At 35.1% G+C, this 24,188-nt stretch overlaps 1 protein-coding gene across 4 annotated transcripts in view; it reads left to right on the forward strand.

Moving 5' to 3' along the window:
- LOC110453514 overlaps nt 1-23,963 on the forward strand; it is a 68,880-nt gene extending 44,917 nt beyond the window's left edge. For all 4 annotated transcript variants that reach the window (XM_021502472.1, XM_021502471.1, XM_021502474.1 and 1 more), the window contains 6 exons: nt 5,512-6,131; nt 13,154-13,259; nt 14,460-14,551; nt 15,817-15,963; nt 17,092-17,173; nt 17,617-23,963. In XM_021502472.1, the coding sequence (XP_021358147.1) occupies nt 5,512-6,131; nt 13,154-13,259; nt 14,460-14,551; nt 15,817-15,963; nt 17,092-17,173; nt 17,617-17,810 (1,241 nt within the window). In that variant the 3' untranslated portion in view covers nt 17,811-23,963. The remainder of the gene's footprint in view (nt 1-5,511; nt 6,132-13,153; nt 13,260-14,459; nt 14,552-15,816; nt 15,964-17,091; nt 17,174-17,616) is intronic.
- The last annotated feature ends 225 nt before the right edge of the window (nt 23,964-24,188 follow it).

The following is a 24,188-nucleotide window of genomic DNA, read 5'->3' on the forward strand; positions in this document are numbered from 1 at the left end:
AGGTGTACATTCGATAATGGCGTGTGTACTTGTACATCTGTCCATATGTGTCCGTGGTCTTAAATGTATAATGAGATGGTCTTTAAAACAATTACTGTGATGTGAATTTAAATGCTTGTGTGGACAAAAAACAATGACAGGTTCAAGCCTGGTATTCATTATAGCAGCATTTGAATAGAAAAAGGTGTCAAAGAAATGCTATTCAAATGTTCATTATGTCATCATCGGCCTCCTCTCACTGACAGTGAACACAGGAAATAAACTACAGGAGAAAGAAAACAGTCAGGACTATAAATTGTACAACATAATTCATATGGTCATATTGTAAAGTGTAATAGAGAGAGTTAAAATAACTACAGCACCACATGTGGAGCTAAAACAACAGTAATCATGTGGAGCTGTTGGCTGGAAATCTATCGGTACAAATGTACCAGCAAGTATGGTAAGTCTTTAAGGTTGGAAGTATTAAAAACAATACTTGTGAAATTAGTTATTTAATGGTATTGACAGATGGTCACTGTTGGCTCTGTCTGATTCCACTTTAATGAAGATCAGAATTCTTATGTTTGAAATCTTACACTTATAGGAAAACGGCCATATGGTTAACCAATTATAACGTTATAGCTATATAATTATACAGATTTACTGGTTTCATATTGTAGTATAAATTAAAACAGATTGGTCGTAATTGACAACTCTATTGTAAACCAACAAATCTGGTGAACAGTTGACTTCCTGTTGGCCTGAGGAAGTGTAGGTGTACAAAATACTCCCTTTAGATTATAGCTTGTTGATCTGGTTCCTATTTTCGTGTAAGCTAGCTGTTCACAAGCTAAAATTAAAAAATAAGGATTTGCAATGAACATGTTTGAATTTACATTGCCACTCAGAATGTCGAGGTTCTTGGTACTTGTTTTGTGTGTGGGTAATAATGCGGGTGACAGAATCTATTTGTAATGTAATCTTACAAGGTGTGTATTCAGCAGATTGATTCTAGGATTAGCAGTTTTCTAACGATGATTCACCAGGTATTTACTATAAACAGAATATGTGGCAGGAATTGTCGTGGATGATTCACCAATAATCTATATATGCCATTACACAGTAAACATTGTACATTCATTGATGCTAACATGTTACTGTAGTAGCTGCTGAGTACATTGCTCGTGTTACTGTAGTAGCTGCTGAGTACATTGCTCGTTTTACTGTAAAAGTATGCATTGATGGTGTACTGTGTGGTACGTTGGTGGTTTACTGAAAACATACATTGCTGATTTTATAGTAAACACGTCTACATTTTCATTGATGGCTTCTTTCAACATTGATATGTTCTCATTTGTACCTTATGGTTAACTGGATCTGCTCACATTAGGAACACTTTCTCGGTACAAAATGAATAAAACACATTAAAAAGAAGAGTAAAATAAGGGTTACAAAAAATGTGTTGGAAGAAATTTTATAGCATGCTAAAAATTACAAGGAAAACAATCTCACCTGAAATTACAAAAAATATATAATTTGTAAATGGGTAGTGATATTCGTTGTCAGATGTATTAGTTTTAACTTAAACATTTGCACGTCAGTTGTAATATTCAAAGATTTTCAGAAAGTTAAATTAATATTCATAAGGAAGTGATTTGGAAATAGTATATACATTTTGTGAGCCCTTTTGAATTTGTTTTGATTTGAGGGAGAAATTGGGGATGACATATAGCTTTATAAAAGTGACAATCATCTCAAACAGTACTTTGACGTAGTAAAACTAAAATATTTATATATAAATATATATACACACGTACACTATGATGGTTTCCACTGTTAATGGTGTTTGGGTGAGAGTACTTGTACTTCCTTGACTGATACAGATAAGTTTTTCCAGTGAATTTCTGGCACTTTTACAAACTGCTATGTTCAAGGTAATGTTGGTTGCGGACAGATTCGGTGAACATAATCTAGAAGGCTAGAGCCATTAGGAAGTTGTTCGGTACCTTAATGTTTATTCCTACCAAGTATAATCCACTCAGATTTTATAAAAGGATTTTGAAATTAACATTTAAAACTAAACCTAGGCCTGCTCATCAAAGCAAATTGCTTCATATTGATTAAAAAGTCTTTTAGACTTTCTTGCAGATTTTATTTTCAGAGGAATAGTTTGTCTAAAACTAATGAGTTTCTGTAGGAAAAGAATAATGATTTCAGCAGTAATGCAGTAAACTTGTTATTGCAATGGAAAACTGCTCTTAATTCAACTGGAGAAATACTTCTTTTTATCAGTTTAATGGGTCAGATTAAATAGGATATACTTATAAAGGTCAAGTTTTCAAGGCCTACTTGTGAAATGTGAGTACACTGTCATGTGGAGGGCAGTGCTACACAGGGCGAATATCACCACAGGAGTAAAGGGTGATTATAATGTTGGCATGGCTTCCTAGAAATAATGGGAGTATGTAATTCAATTATATGGTCTGTGTATGTTTGTCAGATATACAGTATAATAAATGGTGACCGACTGTTGTGATCTACTGCCAACTCGTGCCTGGAGATGATGGTCAGTCTGTTATTGTTGTAAGGATGTTTATTTGTACTGTACACTGATTCATACAGATAATGAGTCTGTGTTTATGTGTGTAGACAGTGTCATGTCCAGGGAGGGACACATTAACTTAAGATGGGAGGGGTAAGGGGGCTCTAAGATGAAATGGAAGTGGAGTTATAACAGGGTCAAAGATGAAACAGATAATTAAAATAAGGAAAATGTAATCTATAGCCAAAAAAGAGGTGATATATATCATTTTCATCCTTATAATAATAGCTCTACTGTTGGATGTTACTCATTTATGATGTAAAATAATGATTCTTGTATATTTCAATAATAGACATAGTAATATATATCTAGGTTTTTAAGGTGACCCCACAATTTAGTCAACAAGAGCTATATAGTATATATCTAGGTTTTTAGGTGACCCCACAAATCTATTATCTTGGTTTTGACTTCACAATATACTGTCTTAATGATCATGAGCTCTAAATCAGTATAGTGTACTGTATAAACTTGCAAATTAGTTCTGGCCCGTTTTGCCTACTATATGTTCATTGATACAAAATTGATTTCATTAATTTGCAATTCTAATTATCAAAAATCTTTAAACAAATGAATATTCATTAGCGAAAATTCAAAATAGTTATTTGCTATTGGAACAAGCTAAGTGCTTAATACTAAATAATAGGTTTTATACTACAGTAAACTACCAACGCTGATCCATGTTTGCATGCTAGAGTTTTCAGTTGTTTGATCTCTTGATTGTATACATGTAATATTAGATGGCTGGCTAGCTCAGTGATCAACTTTAAACTGCCCATTTATATAACATATGCTGTACTGTTGGATGAAATGTGATAAAACGAAGTCAGTGTTAATGTGTCTGTCCAGTGTGGGGACCAAACTAAACCTGGTGCCAGGGTGTCTCTCATTGTCCTCTACACATGTTGCAGCTTCAGGATCGCATGACTGTTTGTCATTCCTTCCTCCTCGCTAATTATCTCTCATCACCTGTTGAGATCAATGATTTGTCTGCTATTTACATATTCTAAACATGAATCATAATTTTCTTGGAGAAAAAAAAATGGAAAAAAAATGCCGATTGCAATTGATCATGAAATTGTAAAAGTAATTGAGTGAGTGAATTAGATTTGACTTCCATCATTTCCCTTAATTTTTTCAAATACTATGAATGACCTGTATAGTTTATGAATGCAGTGATTATAGAAGCTTTGTAGAGATGCCGGCTATGTTCATTGATGTTTGTAGAGTAACGCTACTATGTGGAGGGTATGTTGGTATACAAAAATATATAACAACCTGTTCAGATATCTTCTGTGATCTACAGTAGTAATTATCAACAAGATACTTTCTGTTTTATCTGATGCAAAAATTGAGTAGACAAACTCGCATTGATACGAAACATTTTGTTTACTAGTGTATAGCCTGAAACATTCTTAGAGTAATATTACTGGAGTGATTTTCTCGGTTACAGTAAAGTGTACCCAAGAAAGGTTAATGTTAGAGTAATATAGCTGGAGTGATTTTCGTGGTTACAGTAAAGTATACCCAAGAAAGTTTAATGTTAGAGTAATATTACTGTAGTTATTTTCGAGTTTACATTAAAGTGTACCCAAGAAAGGTTAATGTTAGAGTAATATTACTGGAGTGATTTTCGAGGTTACAGTAAAGTGTACCCAAGAAAGATTAATGTTAGAGTAATATTACTGGAGTGATTTTCGAGGTTACATTAAAGTGTACCCAAGAAAGGTTAATGTTAGAGTAATATTACTGGAGTGAGTTTCGTGGTTACAGTAAAGTGTACCCAAGAAAGGTTAATGTTAGAGAAATATTACTGGAGTGATTTTTCGTGGTTACAGTAAAGTATACCCAAGAAAGTTTAATGTTAGAGTAATATTACTGGAGTGATTTTCGTGGTTACAGTAAAGTGTACCCTAGAAAGGTTAATGTTTAATGTATAGGTACATGTTTATGCTGAACTTGACCTGTACGATCACTTCCTTCTGGTTACTGCTGTGTGATGCTAGATAGGAACTTTATAATTACTGAGGAAATGGCAGTATAACAGTAGGAAATACCTAAAATGTTTTGGTCAAGGCACTTTGATTTTACAACTTTTGCAAATTAAATGTGATTTAGTGGGAACAAGCAAGATAATTCTATAGAATTTCTTATAAACACGGAATGTTATTTGCATCATAACACGAGAAGCAAGTTGTTTGATATTCCTTATGAACGTAACATTGGAAGTAACTTCTGCAGAATAATGTTTTGTGTACAATTTCTTGTATAGCAGAGGCATCGCTGTTTTGATTCCAAATGGTCACAATCAGAAATGCAAATTATTTTGCTATTTTTTTCAGTTTATGTAGCTAACTAACAATGTATCTTAGCAAATAGGTCATGGGAGTGGTTAAGCCTGGCATTAAATAACTATATTGTTGTGAAGAAAACCTGCTCTGTTTAAAGCATATTTATAATTACCATAATGAAGAGATTTAACCTCCATCAACAGCCTACTTAAATTATTCAATATGTCTACATCATTATACTTGTGTTTTGATACTGGATGGTGTGACAATAAATCTGATTAACTACAATACGCCTGGTGTATGTGTATATATATATATAGTCAATCTCAGCAAATCAAATATCATGTCTAGAATTTCCTGATATTTCTCACTGCAGGTTTTATTTTCCGTACTTGAGCTAAAATTATCACACATTTTTGGCATAGTAACTTTGCATGGCTTAGCATACAGACTGCTACATACAGAAAATTGGCTCCGAGTAAGTGTTTAATGGATTTCGTGATTTACCTGTTTGTCGGCACATTGCATGACTACAGCAGGTTTAGTGCCAGGTATGGTTTACAGCCATCTTCATCCTTGTTCATCTCTCCCACCTGGACTTGTGAAGTCAATATTTAATCTTGTTTCGTTTCATTTCAGTGAGTGAACCGTCGCTTAGTACGACTGATGCTGTTGATGGCCACATAGGACACCATGGCGATAATATCTTGACCTTGACCTCAGAGCGACCCCTCAGTCCATTGGCGGCCAGCACGCCAGCAATTCCTGCTGTAAAATCGGGACGGCGCACACAGAGCGAACCAACTAACGACAATGGACTTAACATCAGCAGCATGCCAAAGCTTGCAGACAGCGGTGACCTCCCTTTACAGGAGTGTACTAAGTCACCATCTTATCTAAAGCTGAGTTGTGCTGTAAGTGGCTACGGTAAATACAGTCAATACTCATCCTATCGCGACATAGAGAAACGCTCACCATATTCAAGTGTATCATCGTCACGGTCGGACTTACTGTCACCAGATACAATGCCTGTGACAAAAGTTACTTCCCCTGATGTGCGAAGGACTAGTAGTGAGTGCGGTTACGAATTTGGATTAATTTCGCCACAGCCCTTGTCAGTGACGTCATCACTTGGTAGTCATGGCGACCTACTCAACGGAGAGGAATTGTGTAATGGTGTGTCCAATGGGGACTGTAATGGAATGGAAAATGGACATATATTATCAGATGAAAGATATCCAACTGGGGACCCAAAACTGGTAAGGCTGGAAGTGGTTGATATATCCATTGATTTGGCAGATAATTCATAACCTTTGTAAGTGGGTCATCCCCATAAGTAGGTCACATGCGGTATATTTATAGAAGTCATCTGCATAAGTCATGAATGTGTACTATAGGTTACATATTATTTATGCTAGAGATCTTTTATGGAATTGCATTTTTAATAAGCCATAAGTCACAAGTTAGCTACATTGAAAAACATTAAGTTTTGATCAAAAATGTTTGGCAGAAATTGCATGTAAATTTGTTAATAATTTAATGGCAAAAAAATGTTTTGTTTTATTTGTAGGGAAAAAACTTGTGTATACATAGGCTGAAAATTAAAGACATGTTTAAACAAATGTAATATGCAAATAGCGATTTTTAATTAATACCAACAATTCCCTTTAGTTTTACTTAGTTATATATGTATTTCCCTTGTTGGTGTGGCTATCTACCTGTATTCCCCTAAGGGTGTAGCTATAAGTACCTGTATTTCCCCTGTAAGTGTGGCTAGCGATAAGCTAGCTACCTGTTTTCCCCTAAGGCTGTAGCTAAGTACCTGTATTTTCCCTGGAAGTGTGGCTAGCTATAAGCTAGCTGCATGTTTTCCCCTGAGGGTGTAGCTATAAGTGCCTGTATTTCCCCTGTAAGTGTGGCTAGCTTTAAGCTAGCTACCTGTTTTCCCCTGAGGCTGTAGCTATAAGTACCTGTATTTCCTCTGTAAGTGTGGCTAGCTATAAGCTAGCTCCCTGTTTCCCCTGAGGGTGTAGCTATAAGTTCCTGTATTTCCCCTGTAAGTGTAGCTAGCTATAAGCTAGCTACCTGTTTTACCCTGAGGGTATAGCTAAGTACCTGTATTTCCCCTGTAAGGGTGGCTAGCTATAAGCTAGCTACCTGTTTTCCCCTGAGGCTGTAGCTATAAGTACCTGTATTTCCCATGTAAGTGTGGCTAGCTATAAGCTAGCTACCTGTATTCCCCTAAGGGTGTAGCTATAAGTTCCTGTATTTCCCCTGTAAGTGTGGCTAGCGATAAACTAGCTACCTGTTTTCCCCTGAGGGTATAGCTAAGTACCTGTATTTTCCCTGGAAGTGTGGCTAGCTATAAGCTAGCTGCATGTTTTCCCCTGAGGGTGTAGCTATCAGTTCCTGTATTTCCCCTGTAAGTGTGGCTAGCGATAAACTAGCTACCTGTTTTCCCCTGAGGGCGTAGCTATAAGTACCTGTATTTCCCCTTTAAGTGTGGCTAGCTATAAGCTAGCTACCTGTTTACCCTGAGGGTGTAGCTATAAGTACCTGCATTTCCCTCGTCAGTGTGGCTAGTTACGTATACATGTATATTTCCTCTGTGGGTGTGGCTAGCTGCCTGTATTTCCCCTATAAGTGAGGCTAGTAACATGTATGTACCCTAGGCCTGCGAGTGTGGCTAGCTGCCTACATTCCCCCTCTACGTTTACATGTGATTTCTTCTGCGGGTGTGGCTAGTTACCTTTATTTCCCCTGTGGGTGTGACTAGCTACCTGTAATCCCCCTGTGGGTGTGGCTAGCTACCTGTATTTGCCCTATAAGCGAGGCTAGTAACATGTATGTACCCTAGGCCTGCGAGTGTGGCTAGCTGCCTACATTCCCCCTCTACGTTTACATGTGATTTCTTCTGTGGGTATGGCTAGCTACCTGTATTCCCCCTGTGGGTGTGGCTAGTTACCTGTATTTTCCCTGTGGGTGTGGCTAGCTATATGTATTTGCCCTGTGGGTGTGGCTAGCTACCTGTATTTGCCCTGTGGGTGTGGCTAGCTACCTGTATTTGCCCTATGGGTGTGGCTAGCTACCTGTATTTCTCCTGCGGGTGTGTTGCTTTTGGTGATGTACAACCTGAGAATGAATCCTATCTATGATAAGTGGGATTGTAACACTAAATCATCAGGGCCCCTGAATAATTAATCACTCTGCGATGATTATTCTATTGTTTTATCTGTGCTATTTAGGTCTCAATATGTGCATATCAACAGCAATGAGTTATGGAGGTATTTCTGTTGTATATATATGAACCCAGAAAGTGCTAAATTAATGGGTGTTATTACAGTAATGTACAGATGTAGGTCACAGTTATATATCACATCCCTGTCTGTGTGTATTCACCGTAAATTACAATCACTTTGTGATGATATTGTTAGACATGACCCAGGACAATACAGTAGATCACAGACCTGTCAGCACTAGAAGTCAGTCAAGGTGTACAGTAAGCTTCATTTACTGCACAACTTCAAAATTATAATTGTTTTCATCAGTCGACCCAATGATGGGGTTTTATAATTTTCTTAAATATGACTCTCAAAACATCCAGTTTTGGTGAACTTACATGTCAGTCAAAATTTGAATATCCAATTGATGGATGCAATTTTTTCTAGATTTCGTTGAAAAACTAACAAGGCTAAGTAAATGAAAGAGAAATGATAATGAATTATCTGCTCTGCAAGTTGACGTTGTGCACTGTTTGCTTGAAATGTAAGACCACTTTGCTTATTATCATTTTATAAATATCAGAATTCATTTCAAAATCTTCATTTGTTCAAATTAAAAAAAACCAGTGAGACAGTTAATATTAAAAATAGTACATAAATTTTACTGATAGTCATGTACTTTTTCTGGATTTGATATTGTGAAGCTGACTATGCTTTTGACATGTAGGGTGCTGATAACCAGAGGACTGACCTGTCCTGTGTTGTCTATAGCTATAGGTATTGATCTACAATCATATTACAGATAAAACAAAATATGTCAGCTATGTAACTGGATTCTAAAGTCTGGCCTCAAACATACTAATGTAACTTGTACCTGTACAGTCCTACTTATACATGTACACAAGATGCCTAATCCAGGATTTAATATTCCTATCTATATATACGCTGGAAGCTCTTTACAAATCCATCCAACTTTTTTAAGCTTTAAATGTTTAGGAAATCAGTATGATATTTGTGGAATAGGTTTTTACAGGAATTTCATCAAATAGGAATGGCAGTATATTTTTAAAGACTTTTTGCAAAAACAGAAAATGTCTGCCAAAAAAAATACTTTCAACAAAATTATGAAGACTTTTATTTTTGATTTTGATGAATTTGGATTTTGATGGATATTACGGTATCTTGAATTTCTGCTCTGATCTTACTTTGGAATCGTTACCTTTAATTAAAGCATCGGTATCATGACTCAATAATTGTATAGTAAAAACAAGGGAATCCAAACGAAGCAGCAAAAGACTTCATCATTTTGAAACAGACAGCCATTTTGTTTAAAATACATTTGAGTGACCCTGAACATTTGGCACCTTCATTGTTATTTACCAGTTACTTACAAGGTAGATACCCTCAGACCAGCGCCTACAAAACACCACAATGTATAAACTCTGGCTCGACGACTTGCTGGGCATGACTATAGGGTTCAATCACACTTATATTTCTTGATGTGTAGCCAAAAATAGTTGTATGGGAAGTTAATTCTAGCACCAGCGATCTTAATGTATGATCCAACACTTCAGCCAGTTTTCAAGTGTACCTGCTCTAGAAAAAGCTGAATTCACTATATTTATTGTTTAAATGGCTTTGGCAATACATTGTGTTATGCATTTGGTTTGACTATATGAGGCCCATGCAGCTAATTGGGGAGAAATGAGTGTTGTTGGTCATGAAGAGAATATAAATTATCAAAAAATAAAGGTGTGTTTTATTGTAAGGGATTGGGAAGGATCATATGACTATATATTCATTTTGAATGTGTTAACAATTATTTAAGGGAGATTATTTAGGCACAACTTGTAACATGTAAAGGTTACAAGAGCATATATATCCTGTGGTAATTATCCTATATATTACTTAGTTTTTATCAGGACTATATACATATGTAACATGTACAGTCGATGACAGCTATAGGGCCTTTCTGTATACGGAATGATAACCTGTCTGGGTCTACATCAGAACTGAATGTCAAACAGTCCCTATATAGCTATCTATAGCTGAATATCACCTTCCGATGTAACTGATCATTATAGTGTTCATGTAGATACTAAAAAATATATATTTACAGTTTACAGGATTTCTCATAATGTATACCAGGTTTTAGTTGAGTCATGTATAGATTTTCTATGATTGAGATTTGATACGTATAAATACCAATACCCTTATTCCACCTTTAACAAGAACAGGATTGTTCTGGTAAATTTTTCACACACCTTCATCAGACAATGCACAAACACCAGGAGTTAGTCACAACATTAAATGAAATGACAGAGTTGTTCAGTTTGTAAAACTCAAACTAGATGACCTTTCATATAATTTACAATACAGTTCTTGTCTGGATATTGAAAAAGAATACTTTAGTTAATATTTTCATACTTTTTTGGCTAGAGGTTTAAAATATCAATTGATTAGGTATCCCATAATAATTTATTGATATGATCTTATATTTATAGAAAATAGAAAGTAGAATTATGCGATATTCATGAGATCAATACCAAAGGAAACTGTTACTGAATTATAGAGGAGTTATCATGGCCTGTTGGGTGTACAATTTCACTAGACCAATACCAGAGGCTAGTAGTTCTTATGTTGGCTTGAGAAATTTTTCAATATTTACTATAAAAATATAGGTCTGGCAACTTCATGCTCAAACTCACGTTTTGTGATCAAGTCAAATCTCTTGTTCTGGTGATAAGAATAAATTAAGAAACAGATTTTGTCAATGATTTGCAAGAATTTTTAAGACAACTCAACCTGATCACAGTTTAAATGTTTACACTTTATTTTTCACTGTGTCACGTGATTTAAGCGAATCGCAAGAAAGTTGGTTTGAGCACAGAATCCATACTTGAGCATGAGAACAGTTTCATGAAAAAGTGCCCAGTTTAATCAATGTGGATGACCGGTATAAAGCAATGCTTTGTTTTCCCTATAAAAAAACATTTTGTTGGTTTAAAAAAAAAAATAATAATAATAATACATGTCCTGATTCATCAATATATCATTGAGCTCATGATCACAGATGATTAAGGAGCGATTTGAGAGAGTCATATTTTAATAAAAAAATCTATTATTTATACTGTTCTGATAAATGTGTACTTATGGTCATACCAAGAGTTTAGAGTTGTCAACATGTACAGTGTGACGTATAGATTGTAGTTAGTGCCACAGATTGTAGTTAGTGCCACCACACGTAGATTTCCTCAACATGTACAGTGTGACATAGATGATAGTTAGTGCCACCACACGTAGATTTCCTCAACATGTACAGTGTGACATAGATTGTAGTTAGTGCCACCACACGTAGATTGTAGTTAGTGCCACCACACGTAGATTACCTCAACATGTACAGTGTGACGTAGATTGTAGTTAGTGCCACCACAAGTAGATTTCCTCAACATGTACAATGTGACATAGATTGTAGTTAGTGCCACCACACGTAGATTGTAGTTAGTGCCACCACACATAGATTTCCTCAACATGTACAGTGTGACGTATAGATTGTAGTTAGTGGCACCACACGTAGATTTCCTCAACATGTACAGTGTGACATAGATTGTAGTTAGTGCCACCACACGTAGATTGTAGTTAGTGCCACCACACATAGATTTCCTCAACATGAACAGTGTGACATAGATTGTAGTAAGTGCCACCACACATAGTTTTCCTCAACATGAACAGTGTGACGTAGATTGTAGTTAGTGCCACCACACGTAGATTTCCTCAACCTGTACAGTGTGACGTAGATTGTAGTTAGTGCCACCACACATAGATTTCCTCAATAAACCCCAGTGCTGGAACATTTACTGCATCAGGATCTGAAATGTTATTTCCCCTAATATGTATAGTTTTGCTGGCCTATGACCATTCTTTAGGAAAACATGGAAAACACATTTCCACTTCAACACCCATTTAGGGAAAATAAGCTAAAGTTGTAACAGACAACCAATCATTCATTAAGAAACAAAGAGCTTTTTCGTGTTCTTTTATATAGAAATTCAATCTTTGTGAGTGATGTGTATGTATACACATTGTCATGAAGAAGTAACTCAATTGTCCTGGTTATTATGTACCAATTGTGATATTGATTTTTCCTTACAACAAAACACTAAGTGACCATATGCATATGTCTATACACAAACAGACCTGCCCAGCCACCGCAACAAATGTCCAAATAATTCAAGATTGGTCAGCTGACTTTTGGCACCAAATTTTTATCTTGTGGTTTGGGGCGATCCAGTGCCAAATATTTTATTGTGTCGTTTAAAATAATTTCTTAGAAATTATAGCATCGATTGGTCTCATAGAGACTATAAAATAATATAGATAATGAAACTTTTATTATATCATTGAAGTTAATATCATGGTGGGGCCATATTGATTATGAAAAGATGAAAATTATAGCAATTTAGGATGTAAATAAAAAGGATATACGCTAAAGTAATTATTCAGAAATTGTATAAAATTGTACTTGTTAATTAAAAATTATGTAAGTAGAATAATGATCAATTCATATATAAATTACATGTTCAAAATAGATAGTAAATTTAAAATGTTCACTAGAGTCCAAATAACTCGTACAGCTTCATCAACTATTCAAAGATGTAAATCTTGTGTTTAATACTGTTTGCTAGTGTTTAACCGTTTCTGCTGAAGATTTCGGGGCGCTGCTTACCCCGATACTTCTTTGTGACATCATCTTGTGGTGTGTCTGGATGGGCAGCAGAACACTCTTCCTTTTGTTACCTGTAAATTACTAATGAACATATACCGGGTATGCATAGTCAAAATTGTATCAAAAGCTAAAAATAATCTGATTGTCAGGAAAAGTACATGTAAGCTTTGAATTGAACACTATATCTATGAATCTGTGTTGAGGAACCAATCTAACATTTGCATACGAGCATCTGTAACCATGTAACAGTTCTGTAAATGAAACAAGAAATCAGAAAGCTGTAGCACTCTTAAGTAATTTCTTTTCAAGATTTTGTTATTGTTTTATCTTCCAGGACGGGGCATACTTCCTGCGACTGACAGAGTTGGAAATGAACAGTTTATCATCCCACTGTGCACACGTGGAGGTGGACCTGCAATGTGGCGAGCTCCCAGAGGAAGGTAATACTTCTTTTGGTGTAAGGACTCCATTAATAATGGATACAGGTTTAATTTATCCTGTTTCAAGAGTTTTAATTGGTTCATCTAGATCTAACCCCACTCCACTGTTTTGTACCAAACTCATGATGCTGTTATAATTATACTTGCAGGAAAATTACCATGTATACTAATACTAATATAAGCATTGAAGCTGCTGGCTTTTAATAATTGAAGTTCAGAACTTTCGAGTGTCGACCATCTAGATTTAGAGATACAGCAGGTGATCTTTTAGGTTAGATGGTTGACATCATATAGGATGTTCCAAGCCTCCAGCTAAAAGTCAAAAACCACAAGTTCACAAACAAAACAGTGACTCTTTATATGAGAACCCTGGCCTATTCACAGCAATGTCTGCCACCCTTCACAGGTGTGTCTCCCCTTTTAGCCGGGAAAGATCAGCTTGTCACCCCCTAGGGATGATAGCCTTGTGCCGATTAGCACGTGTTCAATTGCGACGTCATTAAAATGCGTCACCGGTAATTGTGACTTCATCAAAAGTGAATGACGATACATTACACTACTGTCGTTGGAGCTGTGACTGAAATAATAGGAGGGAGAAAAATAATCATCCCCTACCTTGAGGATGTGACAGAGAAATCTCCAACTCGAGGGGTGATGTTTTTGGTTGTCTAACCCTCGACAGAGAGCCTTGGGTTAGACAACCAAAACATCACCCCTCGAGTTGGAGATTTCTCTGTCACACCCTCAAGGTAGGGGAAGATTCTATTAGTCAATCTTCCCACAAATATCTTCACTATTGTGCATCTTTCAAAAGTTTTATGATTTTTAGATTTCAATCAGTCAACGTACGTCCTACATTAAATACCTCTGAGATATAAACTTCAAATATCTTGTGTGATTTATATCATATGTGTCATGATGAAGTCGTCACTGATGTTAACAGCTACCGGTTTTCTCAGATACGTTGTACAGAAATTTTAAAATGATATTTGCTGTGAACACAGCATTGAATTCCTGCTAAATGAAGTCATAAATTTGTCCTCGGACAAAAACTAGTCTGTGAAGATCAAACTTGATATTCTGTCTACAGCAAGCTAATGTATGTCCTATAGCCATGAGATGTACTAAAAACATATATTTTACTGTTGTTGTATGTAGATAAACCTTCAGTAAATAATTGTTCATCTGATCAATTTGTAGCAAGCGGCAAGATCCGGGCAGCTATAGGAAAAGCCAACCTGCTCGTCAATCAGAAGTGTAAACAGTTCCAGGACCTGTGTATGCAACATATAGTAAGTGGGCTGTGTCTCGATATCATAGAGATGTTGAAATAGGGGAGAAAATAAGTGGGCTGTGTCTGATATCATAGAGATGTTGAAATAGGGGAGATAATACTTCAACAGTAACAAGTATGCAATGTGTGTGTGTGTGTTTCACATCTTTCATCAAATTTAAAAAAAAAAAAAAAAAAAAAAAAAAAGGTACTCACTTGACATTGTGCTGTTTTCTTTAATTTGAATATCAAAAAACTCAAGTTTAGAAAAACAAGATAATCGCCCATGAATCAATGGAGAACCTTTCATTAAACAAAAGTGTTTTGCCTAGTCTTTTTTCCCTGAAGTCTTTCAAAACAAATGGCCAAACTGTTTGTTATTAAAAAAATTATGTTCAGGGAGAAAATGGTGAAATTAAAGTTTTATGTATAATTTAAAAAAAATATTGAACCTATTTGTAGACATCAATGCTTCTGGGTCAAAAGCAATCGTCATAGTGTTGTGAAAAATTTCCTTCAAATAATAGTTTGCGATTGAATTATTGGATCAATTTTTCTTTCGGATCATTATTGATTTGACCCTAAATTCATTGACACACTGTCATATCTGACCAAATGGCCCCATTGATGTCAGTAAAGTCATAGTTTCACTACAGGTGTTTTCACCTCTTTGTACATCTTAAATTTTAGATAAGAAAGATGTCAGGAGGGATTGGTTATACCACAAGATAGAAGTTCCAAAAGGGTTAATTCTTTATAACATGTTATTGTGTCGCCTGCGAAAAGCTGGTGACACATAGGTATTGCTATGTCGGCCTCGTTACAGAGGTTTTCATGCGATAACTTGAGTTTTCTTGGGCCGATCAAACTCAAACTTCATGCAGTGCTTCCTCACCAAAAGTGCTTGCTTGGGATTGCTTTTCAGGTCCGAAGGTCAAAGGTCAGGGTCACTATTACTATAAATAGAAAATATGTTTTTGTGCGATAACTTGAGTTTCCTTGGGCCGATCAAACTCAAACTTCATGCAGTGCTAAGCATAATCTCCCAGCTTCCTGCGCAGGCGACACATCCACTTCGGTGGAATTCTTGTTCAATAAAGGTGCTTCTAGGTTTCATGACAGCAGTACTTGTACTTATATGAGTCAGTCTGTCAATAAGTAAACTGTCACAGGATCTTTCATGCATATGCTTTCCCAGACTACATTCTGTTATATATGATTGACTGAATAATACAATGGTGTTTTCTTGTATTAATTTCAAACTGTTTGTGTTGTTCTCTTCAGGAACCATCCGAGGATAAGAAACTGCTGAAAGTGGAGGACCTCCAGGGATTCTGGGACATGATCAAACTCCAAATTGACAGTGTCTATCGGATGTTTGCAGAGATTGAATTATCAAGACAAAATGGCTGGAAAGAACCAACTGCCCATGTAAGGGGATGGTTGCTCTTTAGATATTTATAGTCATGAGAACTTTTGTAAATTTTTAGCCCACTATCAGTGGGCTATTCAAATCGCCCTTCCTCTGTGGTCCGTTGTCCGTCCTTAAACAATTCTTGTTGTCACTATTTCTCAGAAAGTACAGGAGGGATCTTTCTCAAATTTGATATGAAGGTTCCCCTTTGTCTGTAGTTGTGCATGTTTACTTTTGAGACTGATCATATTAACAAAATGGCCGACAGGCGACCATCTTGGATTTTGACAGTGAATGTTTGTTATCGCTATTTCTCAGGAACTTCTGGAGGGATCTCTCTCAAATTTGATATGTAGATGGCCATAGGAAGTACTAATGAGTCCTTTCTGATTGGATCTATTTCTCTAACATTTAAAAATCTGTACTAGTTAATACATGAAACAATGCATTTACTGTTAACATGACTCGATCAATCAGATAAAAGGAAAGAAGAGAAAAGATCAAACTGACATAAATCAATGAAGATGGTACAATGGTGGGCGACAGGATCCCTTTAGGATCTCTTGTCCATATTCTTAAAACTTTTTAATCCATCTTGTTGTACTGTTGTTCCTCTGTATTCAAGCCACATCTTCAGTAATCAGTTATCCAGTCTGTGATTTAAAGGACAGTCTCATATTATCAATGGCTGGATTGCCAAAGCTCAATGTATTCCAGAAAAAAATTCTAGAGAACACTCTGGCAAGTGATGCAGAACTTTGCATCACAAAGTACAGATTATGTTGTATAACACAGAGTGACTCTTTGCCATGGCTATATATCTTCTCTATTGTTAGACTTTGACAGACACCACTTGGAGTTGTGGTATGCTGTTTACAGTATTTGCTAGTCAGTCTCTTAGTCTTTTATCTTTCACAACATTTTAACAAGGGATAAATATTAGCTGTTGATTTCCTGGATTTGAATTGTAGCGTAAATTAGTCATTTTAAATTTGAATCACATTTGCAAAAATCATTGTGCAATGAATTTGATAGAAATTATGATGGAGAATATATGATATGTGATTTTATTTTGTATAAATGTTAAAACTTTAGATTGTCAGTAGAACCGTATCATTGACGTTTCCCTTTTTGTATCTTTACAGTCACAGAATAGCTCGGTCAACTCCAGTCCAAAGTCTGGAAGTCTGTCCCTCAGTAATGCCAGTACTCCCTCTGGTACCCCCGGTAAGTGCTAATCTAACGTTTGAAACTGGATTTTTCCAAAATTGTGCTTATGATATGCTTTTATTCATTTATTTTACTAAATTTAACAACAGGAAATCTACTATAAATTGTGCTATCTTTTAACTATTATTCAAACCATAGGAAATGGTTTTGTAAGTTGTGCACTGTCTGATGCAGGCTGATATATGACAAGTGAGACCAAAGAACCTATAATAAGACCATGTTTAGTATTTTACATATATACTTGGAATCAAGCCCATCCTTTTTAAGGACAATTTGAGAATATGTCTGCTTATTTCTGCTATGGTTTTTGTAGGTCCTCTTGAGCAATGAGCTAATTTTTCTGGCATTTTAATTTACAACCACCTCTTGTGTAGTGTAAGGGAGATAATCACACACTGGCTCATTGTCAATATGATTTGAATGTTGTTTTTTCTTGACAGGTTCCCGGAGACGTGCAATGAAGGTGAAGGAGACACCGGAGTCCTCGCCAGAAAGAACGGAGAAGATGAGAGCTGCAGCACGTGCCAGAGAAGAGGCAAGGAAACGAATGCTTGCAGAAAAACGTGCTGCCATGCGCCAAAAACAACAGCAGAAGGAGGTGGAGATATATGTGGCTACTGATAGTGCAAATTGAAGTCCCACATGTCCATTCCTATCTGTGAATATATGGAGAAGTTGAAAAGTATTAACCTGTGCCTGCCATCTTTGCCTCACTTTTTGGACCGATAGGTTTTTTCGACTCAAGATGGAAAGAAACAATCATATTTGAGTGTTTGATGAACAAATAAAGGAAGCATCTTGAAAGTGTATGGTTGGAAGTGAGTGGTGTTGATATTTGATATAATCAATCAACAATAACTGAAAGGGATACTACCCTAAAGTGAAATTAGGAAGATCAGACCATACCACTTTTTATCACTTGTTGAACAAAAAACAATTTTGGGGAGCGAAATCCATACTTCATGTTTGAGCTAAGAAGGATAGCATGGGTACATACATTTCGGATGACATGGTGGGATTATTGGCAGTCCATCAGTAAGTGATGAGGTCCACTGGCAATCAGTTTTTTGACTACTTAAGAATGGATGAATACTCCCCTGGTTTATAGATCCAGACATGTTCTGGATTAGTGGCCACGTTGAATGAAAGTTAATACATAAACATTTTTAAGGATGTAAACAACTGTAGAACAGGTTTACCAGAGTCTTCTCCATGGTATATATTGTTCCTATGGGTGTTAGGTTGTACCCTTGGCTGGTAGATGGGTGGACAGGTGTGTAACGAGATTGTTTTTACCTGTCCAGACAGAATGAGGAAAGGTACAGATTTATGGACAATTATCCTATTCTTCGAGATATACAGGATAGATGTGTTAAAGGACAGATCACTCACCTGTCCGAAACAAACTTTTGAGGTGCGAAGTAATTAAACAAGCTTCCTGTGACAATGTAAAGCAATGATAGATATTATTTACCAGCTGTCCAAGACAATCTGGTGAGATATAAACAGGTACAAATCCTCCCTGTGTAAAGCAAGAATGGACATGACTTAATTGTCCAGACAAACTTGTGAGGTGTAGAGTAGAGAAATGTCCCAGTATAAAGCTAGGATCAATGGGACTTACCTGTCCAAACAAAATGGTTAGGTTTGGAGCAAGACACCTCCAGGTATAAAGCAAGGATGGATATGATCTACCTGTCCAGCAGGTGTATAATGATAAAGACTGTTTATATAGTGAGATCAGAATTACCCATGTAGGTGAATCAAGGGAAAAATAATTGACATACTCTGTCATTCTGCTTGTGATTGTTGTATGAATAATTTTCAAGAGGTCAAGCTACTTAAGGGTAATTGAGTGGAGCTTATTAAGACACAGGTCCTTGCCTCAGAGACTGACAGTTCTCTGTAGGTCATGACTGAATTGGATCCACATGTGACACTTCAGGTGACTACATGTGACACTCAAGGTAACTGCATCTGGTACTCAGGGTAACTACATGTGACATTCCGAATAACAACATTTGGCATTCCGGATTACTTCATGTTGCATTCTGGGGAACTAGATGTGACACTCTTGAGTTACTGCATGTGGCACTGAAGGTAACTATATCTGGTAAGTTAACAGTGGATGTCTATAACTTCCTTTGGATGTTTTTTAAAACTGGACCAATGAATTGAACGAGCAAGTGCGCACTAATCACATAATGACTAGGTTCCACATATGGTGCTGTCATATGACCAGGTACCGTATGGGGTGTTGTCATATGACCAGGTACCACATGAGGTGTTGTCATATGACCAGGTACCATATATGGTGCTGTCTTATGACCAGGTTCCACATATGGTGCTGTCATATGACCAGGTACCACATGTGGTGCTGTCCTATGACCAGGTACTATGCATGCAGTGCTATCCTGAAAATGTGAAATGTGTCAATCTATATTTACTTTGCCTTAATCTGACCAAGACATTTTGTGAATATAACATTTCATCAATTCCATTGACTTGGCAATTTTTGTTTTGTTCAATGTTACTTTTTTATTTCGTACATTTCCATGTTAAGCACCACAAGTTGTCAGTCTGCCTTGCGCATACATGTCCATTTAATTTTTCGCATGCCAGTATTTTGCTTTGTTTCTTGTCATAATGTGATAGAAACAATTTTTTCGGGATTTTGTTTTGTAAATGGACCTATGTTGTTTCGCACTTTTTAACCTGATGTCTCAGTCTCCAGGTACTTGTGATATTCTCATCGCCAATGCTTCATTAAGCTTCATTATGGCATTTTATCATTGAACGAATAGTTGTATCTATAATTAATTTATTTGTGTGTACTTGTATGCATACACCCCAAGTATTGTGACCTGTGTGTGACACAGATGGTTTGTGAACTCAGTCTGGTCATTATTATGGTGATGCTCAAATCTTCTTCTTAAAATTTTCACTTCAGTTTTAGGGTAGCCTTTTTTTAATTATCTTATATAGTGTTATCATTTATGACAGTAAAATATTGTCATTTTCTTTTTCGGAAGTTTTGATTTCGAATCATCAGTCTGTAGTTGGGTGTATGAAGAATTCAATTTTTCAAGTGATGATTCAGTGACTTTAACATTAAAATCAAATGTTACTGGGTTGTGCAATAAGTATACATTCATACGAACACCTGAAGGTGATCGAGGATAAATACATCATATATATTGGAAGAATTTTAGGCCTAAAAGAATCAAATTGTAAAATCAAAACCTGAGTTTAAGTTAAAAATATAAATTGAATGTATTGAGAGTAAACTATTTGAGGTCTGAAAGAAAAAGTGAATACATTTTTTCCAAATGTTTGCCATAAATAGCTTAAACAAATAGTTAGAATATTTCGCTGCACATATGAAGGGAGATAACCCAACGATTTATGTTGGGGGAATTTTTAGAGATTGGACTCCCTAAAATTATGGTTATACCTGCTTTGCTACCCTTCTGTGATCTGATTGTAATTTGGAAGGGTATCCTTTATTGACTGGGAGAGACAGGGTATCAGGCAAAATCCACACCTATAGAGGCAACAGATTTCTTATTACTTTATTTTCAAATATTGGATCTATTTGTCAAAGACATTTTGTCTATTGGCTAAAATTGCCAAAAGACCAATGTTATTTATGATCAGTTTTAGATGTGAAAGGTGCTCTCCAAGAAATCTGCTTCTTCAAAGACACCTGGATCTGATGACAACTTGCTATGTACATTAATGCACTGCTTCATGATATAGGAAGTACTAACTGGAACTATAATTTCGGAAGCCTTTTAAACAAAAACGCTGCTTTAAATTTTAAAGAATTGCTTAAATTCTTATTAAAAAGGATATTACTGATATGTGTAATAGTTTGTCATCCTGAGACTAACCTATTTTGGAACTAAAGTATTTTAAAAATACAGAAAAAGTTTATGAGTATGAGAATGTCCATGTTATTGATATGATAAAAGTTCTCAACATTTTTCACAGAGATGGCTTCAGAAATCTTGCTATTTTTTTTGTTTTTGAAATAATATACACCAAAAAGTCAACATTATCCAACATCACAGGTTTTGATTAACGAATATATGTTCACATTATGAAATCCCTGTTTTTTCAATTTGCCTGAAAATATTTGAGTTTATTTTTAGAGTTAACCTAGCATTGTTTCATCTGTGAATTAACATACAAGTCATCTTCACTCGTTCCAATGAATTCTTGATTACATATATACATATGAAGAAAATTACAATTTCTACATTTTCTTTTAAAGTTTATATAAACAAAATATTAAAATGGTGCATTTTTAGTTTTTTTGTTGCATCAGTCATCTTACAATTACATGTAGGTGAACCATAAATATTTGTATGTTTTTGTTTTAAATTATCAATGTACATGTAAAAACGTTTGTGACAGTATTTCTTAAGGAATTTATAACGTATATCCAAAGAACAAAAAAGAAAAAAGTAAATAATTATTATAATATATTAAATTTGTAACACAGGATTCCTCGGTTTGTTGTCCCCTAGATCTTGTGGTATCAGGCTTTCACCACTGTAAAACTTACACCCGAAAAATGAGATTGTTAAATAAAAAACATTCTGTTCTTAGATTCAAATGACAACCGTCAAATGATATGTTCTTCAAATTTGTTTGTTTTGCAAATTAATTGGGGTTCAAAAAGATACATTTTTTGAAAGCTTGTTATAGCTCGGTCCAGAAATTGGACATTTCACAAAGATTTTATACATATTTAGGATCATAAATTATAACATATGAAACAGTTTCAATATTTAAAAAAAAAAAATGCAGAAAAAGATCAATATTCAGGAATAAAACGTGTAGACAAGTTCAAAAGTTTCATGTATTTACTATATATTTCTTATAGGGTCATCAAATGTAAATAACAAAACAAATATAGCGTTTTGCAGTACATTTCGTTTTTGTTACATCGAAAATTAATATTAATTGAACTGTCCTTTTTTAAAATTTTGGGATATTAGGGGCAATTCATTGACACCGACTTCATTTGTATATATGCGTGTTGTTATAAAGGGACATAACTCCTGTCAGTCCGTTTCCACCATACTATGTACTTGTGATATTCTGTCATCTTTCATCCAATCGCACATTTTTCTTATTTTTGAAAAGTCCTACAGAAAATTGTTGTATTTTTTCTAAGATTTGTAGTTCAAGTTATTAACAGTTTCTTATTGTTCCTAAACATTTTTGTCAACAAAATTTCTTTGATAGCATGCAGTTCAAACTTTTGAATTTAGTCTGTTTTAAAGTTTCAATGTTTGTTTCCATGAGGATAATAATTCTCAAAGCATTACATTCGATCATCGTCAGTGTAACATTTAGAGATTTTGAAGTAAGTGGGGATCAAAAAACTTATATTGCAATAACCTTTTGTAACATTGAAGACGATAATTGTTTGGCTGTTAACTCATACTATATGAAACATAATAAACTACTGAAAATTGTATTGATAAAGGATACAGAATAATTGATGATCAGTATTTATACCAGGTTGTTTTAGATGGAATCGCCCTATTTTATTATATACCACTGGAAGAGGGAGCATTATGATATATATTTATATATAACGTTGTACCTAGTTTGTTACTTTGATATTACTGGTTGGGTTTCGTGTTCCTTTTGTCTTAGAAAAAAAATATTTTTTTATCAACCTATGATTGACTCAAGATAAGATCATATGTCTGTCATACATAATCTGTCGTCATCAGTTTTTAAACGTCTTTATAAAACTACTTCGCCAAAAATGGAACAAGTTGAAAAATATGCATATATGTGATCAATTTGAAAAATAGCATCTTGTTATGATTTCAAATGAACTGAAAGAAAAGTGATAAACGTCCTCTGGGTTTCTTCAGAACAAAAGTTAATTTTATCTTTTATCATCTATATTGACTGTTTCATAGAACTTTTAGAAGTTGATTTTTAAAAAAGAAAATGTTAATTTTAAATTATTAATTAAAGTCTTTTAATGTCTGACTTCTTACACAATGGTATTGATACATATATATTTTATACCTGAATGTGTTTCTTAACAAAATGAGTCATTCTTTCAATTTTCATCTCTTGTTATTTTAAGTGTGGTCTTTTAAAGATAATTGTACAAGATTTGTATGAAAAATCTTCTACAATCTGAACAATAAAATACATATGTATTTGTTATTATTGGTGGAAATGTTTTGTTAAAATTCATATTTTTTGGGAAGGAATAACAACCCCTTCATAAATCTGGATGTTCCATGTCAGCAGGCGTTAAAATTCAAACAAAAAATGTGCAAGGAGGTTACAGGTAATTACACATTGTATGACTGAAGTATGGAAGCAGTGTGAAGCATTAGGCAGTAACATTTTCACATTTATCATTGATAAGACTCTAACATATTTTCAAATTTTGGTAGAACAAAATGTGAGCAAATAAAAAGATTCTGTTAGTCACAATACAGAAAAGTTTCACAGCTACCACTGTATTCCTTTTAATTATCTTAAAATTCAGAAATATCTTCAAGCTTGCCATTGTCTGCAGGGAACTTTCGAGGATTTATGATGAAAGGTTGACTTGACAGGAGATTTTGATTGGTGAAGTGGCGGTCAGCTTTCCTGTTTCGATGTTCAATGCCATATATATAGAATCTCATCCCCATATATATCTGTATCATTCTATTTATAGACTCATGTTATTATTGTTGTTGATATTTAAGCATCAAAACCAACAGCTCATATGGCTTATAATAAAGGATTAAACAGCTGTTTGTCTCTCTAGTTGTTTCATTTAGAAAAGTCAACCACTGGAGTTTGGAATTCAGACAGTTTTGGAGCATGTTACCTCAAATATATTTACAAAACCAAAAGAAATCTTTATCTGCTTTCCTGTCTTAATAATAAGTACCTGTAATGTTAGAGGACGTCGAACCCAAAGGAAAAAATACACTTAAGTAGAGTTATCTCCCATCCTCTGCTACAAAGATTTAAT

Source organism: Mizuhopecten yessoensis, unplaced genomic scaffold (genome assembly GCF_002113885.1).
Source record: "Mizuhopecten yessoensis strain PY_sf001 unplaced genomic scaffold, ASM211388v2 scaffold7441, whole genome shotgun sequence".
Taxonomy (NCBI): domain Eukaryota; kingdom Metazoa; phylum Mollusca; class Bivalvia; order Pectinida; family Pectinidae; genus Mizuhopecten; species Mizuhopecten yessoensis.